The sequence below is a fragment of the Lactuca serriola genome, chromosome 2, assembly GCF_051521515.1.
Source record: "Lactuca serriola cultivar US96UC23 chromosome 2, Lser_US96UC23_V15, whole genome shotgun sequence".
NCBI classification, from domain to species: Eukaryota; Viridiplantae; Streptophyta; class Magnoliopsida; order Asterales; family Asteraceae; genus Lactuca; species Lactuca serriola.
This window is the reverse complement of record NC_136409.1, coordinates 222,027,407-222,033,406: the sequence shown is the minus strand read 5'-3', so window position 1 is coordinate 222,033,406 and position 6,000 is coordinate 222,027,407. Positions and strand designations below refer to the sequence as shown.

The following is a 6,000-nucleotide window of genomic DNA, read 5'->3' as shown; positions in this document are numbered from 1 at the left end:
AGAGTAGTTGTTAACAAGAAAGAAAAGTGCAAGTTGCAAGCAGCTAAATATCTAAAACCAACGATGCGAGAAATGGTCTTTTGATTAAAATTGCCCTATTATGTGAACGTGTATGTCCATTTTCACTGTGACTCGGCAGTTTGCAATGCTCTTTGTGAAAAGAAAAAATTCCTGAGTTACAAATTTCTTCAACAAAAGTGTATGTCTTTCCAACATTTTATCTTCATTTTTATCTTTATATTCTAATAAATGAATAAGTTTATTATTATATTGACAAGTATCATAATATTAAAAATCCTTACTAATATTATATGTCAAATATTATGCCACATATCAACCTATTAATTCTCCATTTTAAATTTTCTCTCTAATTACATTAAATTAATAACTGATTTCTCATTTTAAATTTCAAAATTTTAATTTCACACTCTAATTATATTAAATTAATAACATTAGAATAAAAAAATAAAATACAATTAACATATATTATAAAGTGATATAATTTCATGTATTTATTTAAATCAATGTTTATAATTTTATATAACTAAAAAAATATCTCTTAATTAATAATTTATTTAAAATAACTTATTTGAAATAATTGATTAATAATTTTAAGTTTTTACTACGAAAGTTTAATTAGTTATATAACTGTAGCTTTCACGGGTTATAAACTAGTGAATTAATATTTATCTATATCTTTCATAGATCAGTCATTTTCTTGATTTTTAATAATTTAAAATAAATTATTTATTTATATTCACGTTAAATTCAAGCTATGGTGATTATTCAACTTACATCCTAATTAATATCTCTAATAAGACTTTTTAATTAATAACAAAGTTTTAATATAAAACTGTTGGGTTTTAAGCACTATAACACTCTTATGGTGTACATGCAACCCTAGATGCTTTGGATCTAATTTTTCTCTAATTATACATGTAATTTCAATTTTCAAAAACATACATCCTAACTAGCATACAATAGAGGATATACAACATAAAAACCAATTTAGATGAACACCTCTTGATGTAGTTTGTAGTTCTTGGCCTTAGAAAGTTTTAGCACCTCAAGTGTGACGCCTCTAATGTGTCACAAACACAAAATGCAGGAGGAGGCTTGACAAAGTAGGCTAGTTAGCTCAAAATCGGTTATCACTCTCTTAGAATGAATGGGCAACCGATTTTGGGGCTAGGGGGTTACTTTTATAGTGTGACAAAGGCTAGGGTTTCATCCATGCAAACCCTAATGCATCATGACCCCTCATATTTCTTAGGCTCCATTGGTTAAACCTTCATGGACTATCATATTGGTTTTGCCCATCCTAATCAACCATGGATCATTGGCCCACACTATAAGAATCATTGATTACTTAATCAGTCTCTGTATATTTAATCAGTCTCTTTTGATCACTAAATTAATTCCAAATTAATTCTTGACCAATACTAATTAAATAATATGATTTCTCAATTAATATATTATACTTATAATATATTAATAAATCACAAATAACTTTTTTCTCAAAAGTCCATCCTAGGGGGTCTTTATATAGGTGAGGTATTAGCGTTTCAGTCAAAGACCTAATCCGGTTGCTTAGGCTCCAAGCAGCCCATATGAATCATCCGGAACCCTAGCCTTGGACGAATTCTTATGGGCTATCCATAAGATTTCGTCCACCCCTATCTTTAGGGATCCTCAACCCATTTTGCAATTATCTGATAATTACAATATCAGTCCCCTTAATTCAATTAACCTCTTTTGACCATAAAATTAATTTTAAATTAATTCTTGACCAATGTTAATTAAATAATATGATTTCTCTTTTAATATATTATTCATATAATATATTAATAAATCACTTCTATCATCTTTTAAATTATTCATCCATTCAAGTTGTTTTGGTGAAGGCAACCCAAAAGGACCATGCTACAATTGGGTCAAGTACATACCAAATATAATTATGACTTAGACACCTAATCTAACAAATTTATGTTCTCCACCATAGAAAAATTAGTTACTTTTATCATTTATCTAAGATTTGGTCGATCCTAGCTCTAATAATTTAATAGTCACTAAACTACTAGGTAACAAGTTCATGTAATTTAATAGTCACTAAGCTACACAAAACCTGAATTCAAGCAATCAATGTAGCAATTGTTAACATGCTAGGTAATGATAATTAAACACAAGAATAAAACCAACTATTAAAATCCATAAATTAGATAACTAAACCATAGAGTTAAAGCTTCATCTAGCTAAACGGAAGCAACTAAATTCAGCTACTCATGGCTGAAAACATAGACACAATCTCAACAGAAATTGACATAATTAAAGTATACCAAATCAATGTAATGATGTGTTCTCCAGTCTCTAAATCTCCAAGTAAATCTCCTTCAAAAGAATGTTTTGAGCACTTTCTGGGCTCCAAAATCGATATCTCATAATACCTCTCCTCTAGAAAACTCTCCAAAAAGCCTCCTCAAATCGTATGAGTGAAGGATAATTTATAGTTTTGGAAAATACGTTTTCTCACATTATGAGCATTGGTATCTCACGTCGTGAGCTCGGTAGTTATCCTTATTTTCCAAGAAAATTGGATCCCGTTTGTTAATCTTCTAGAACTTTATTCTCACGTCGTGAGATTTGATCCCTCACATCGTGAGTTTGGTTTTTAGCTAGAATTTTATGCTTTTAAGCTCTAATTCTCCAAAGTCCCAAGTCTTGTCAATTTGGTCCTTTATCTTCAAGAGTGTTCCTTTTGGATGCAAAATACAATTTAATTAAATAAGTACCAAATATCTTTGTGAATAACCAAAATATTAAATAAAATGTACTAAACTATTGCCTAAAAATATGTATAAATATGACAATATCAAAATACCTCACACTTATCTTTTGCTTTCCCTCAAGCAAAACTAATCAATTTTTAGTGAAACTCTCATCACCAATATTGTATAAAACAATCCATTTTGAACTCAACCATTATACCAAGACCTCAATGCGCATATTTGTTTCTAAGGTTCCTAATAACTTCCCAATCCTAAATTTTCACAATCCTTATGAACTTTCACCCCTTAGCTTTCTGAATCCATCATCAAAAATCTTTCTTAACCTCAAGGTATTTTTGGTTAAGCTACTCAAGCATACATAATCTAGAAAAGTTACAACTTTGAAAGCATAATGGAGCTCTTGGAATTCTTCACTTCTTTGATATATGCTCTTTGATTTTTTTGAATTCAACACCTTTATTGTTTGATTTTTGGTATCTTTAATTTTTGATTCTTCAGGATTTTGATCTTTTAATCTTCATACTTTGATAGCTCCAAAATTCTAACTTTTTGGTAATTTCTCTCTCTCTCTCTCTCTCTCTCTCTCTCTTTATATATATATACATATATATATATATACATATATATATATATATATATATATATATATATATATATATATAAATTAGTTTTTTCACTCAAATCCTACATGCTTAAGCAAGGGAGCTTAACTTCAACCTTTATTGGTTAGAGATATTAGTCTAAGTGCAATGACTACATAAGCTCTCCTGGATAGATTTCAGGTACATGCTATAAAACTTATTATGCCATATAAACTACCATATTATCTTTCATATCTCATGACTTTTCACTAGGACTTGGGAAGCCACAAAGATACTATAACATATGTTGGCTCAATTAAACATTTGAGCTCGCATTGGATCATCCTACGTAACACTAGCAACTTAAGTTTTAATTATCAATAAATTCAAATTTTAGATTATTATTTCAAATAAATTTCTAAGTTTTTAAATTTCCTAGAAATTTATAGTAATTTATGTTTTCGACCCCCTACGCCACGCTTATTACATACAACGCCCTCATTGTATGCATAAAATAATTTAAAAGCAATAAAAGGGAGAAAAAGAATAGACTCCCCTGGGATAGTAGTGGCGAGATCGATTTCAGAACGCATGTGGAAAACTTGAACACCATGAGTATGTGATTGGAACTTGGATCCTCTGAGATACGTAATAGTGACGGCAAAATGTGAATCAGAAACTTGCATCTTCTACAAGTGTGGTGCATAAGATCTTCAAAGCATAACATCTCTATGTGGGAAAGCATACACCGTATTGATCCAATTCCATAAATTCCCAAATTACCAAAATACCCTCAGAAGTCAAATTGGTCAACCCTTGGTTAAAGTCAATGTCAACGGTCAAGGCCAACAGTCCATGTTGACCCAACTCATCGAGTGCAACTTATAGACTCGTCGAGTTCCTTCAGAACTCAGAAAGTCGCGAAAATCCCAGTCAACTCGCTGAGTTACCAAGTAACTCGTCGAGTCCATGCATTATCCAGAATATCGGGAAAAACCCTAACCAACTCGTCGATTCATCTTGTTAACTCTTTGAGTTCATGCAAAATCCAGAAAGCGGGAAACCCTCATCTAACTTGTCGAGTTGCCTATGCAACTCGTCGAGTTCCTTCAGTCATTTTCTCATTCAGACGCTTTTAAGCGGAACCAATGCTCCAATTGTAGATATAGGCTCCTAGGGTGTAGTTATCACGTAAAGTTGCTAACTTTACGTGCATGCAACGCTTCAATAAGCTAAAACACTCAAAACTAGCCTTAGGAAGAGGTTTTGATCATGGAAAAGGGCTAGGGCTAGATAAAGTCGAGAACTTTATGTTCATGAGGGCCTAGGGGAGTCCAGATCAAAGACCACGTTCTCATGACATGTTCAAACCCGAGAATGACCCCCTATTGCACCAAAAATGCCCATATACCAACATAAGATGAGATCTAAGAAATGGAAAGCCAAGGTAAAGACTTGTTACCTTCAACTGGATGCCAACACGATGTCGATACTAGATCTACATGCTTATTCTTGTTCCAAGCCTCTAAATCTTCAAACCTCTGGAGTCGGGGTGTTACATCCGGATATCCTATTATCTCAAAACAACCATCCAGAGTATGACCCACCTTTTGATAGTGGTTACACTACCTGTCATTGTTCTTTTTGTCACGGTCATCTCTTATGTTGTTTAATTGAGAATTGGTCTTTTTCAGTTGTCGATTAAGGTTTCTTCTGTTAGCTTGGAAGGCAACGAATTCTCATGTGGCGTGTCGAGTAGTCCCGATGAGGCGTTGTTGTTCATCTTCACACCTAAGATAATAGGCTGCTCCAAGAGCAGGAAGTGGATCAGTGCTCAAAATTTGTGTCTTAATTGTGTTGAACTCGTCGTTGAGGCCTATCAAGAAATCATAAAGTCGTTCCTTATCACGTAATTTTGTGAACTCTTTGAAGATATCACATTTGCAGCCTTGACATTTACACATTGGTAATTGACTTATCGACTGGATTTCATCCAAACACTCCTTAATTTGGTGTAATACGTAGAGAAAGTCATCCCTTCTTGGCGAATGGTAGTAATGGTGCGTCTGAGCTCATGAGCCCTTGGGGCGCTTTCTTTATCGAACCTTTCTTCAAAATCGATCCATATGTCGAAGGTAGTGATGGTGTATTTAAAGTTACCTTTGATTTCTTTATCCATGGAACTTATGAGCCATCTATGTACCATGGCATTGCAACGCTTCCAGTTCATCAGATGTGGAGAATCATTAACGTGCGTTGGCATAGATCCATCTACGAACCCTATCTTGTTCTTAGCGAACAACGCGTTCGTCATCTCGCTTTTCCAATCACTATAGTTTCCATCTCGTAGTAGATTATCGCCAACGAAGTTTTGTCTTGGACGATCGACAGGAGCAAGAAAGTATGGAGATGAGATGTCTATGATCGACGTCTCTTTCTTGGAGCCGAAATTTTTACCAATCATTATTTAGAACAAACTAGATTTTATTCCCAGGTTTGCTCTAATACCATAATATATTTTGAGAATGAAAATTGATTGTATTAATTAAGAAAACAAATAATTGCAATGCCTATACTTATAGGGTGAACAAGAATCCTAAATGGAATCCAAACCAAGATAATGAAGAACTAAA

At 33.0% G+C, this 6,000-nt stretch overlaps 1 protein-coding gene across 1 annotated transcript; it reads right to left on the bottom strand.

The window, feature by feature from the left end:
• Window positions 1–5,342: 5,342 nt before the first annotated feature.
• On the bottom strand, window positions 5,343–5,831 carry LOC145090107 (uncharacterized). Its single transcript, XM_079028450.1, has one exon. It carries the CDS (start codon window positions 5,829–5,831, stop codon window positions 5,343–5,345), a length of 489 nt encoding a protein of 162 aa, XP_078884576.1.
• Window positions 5,832–6,000: the final 169 nt, after the last annotated feature.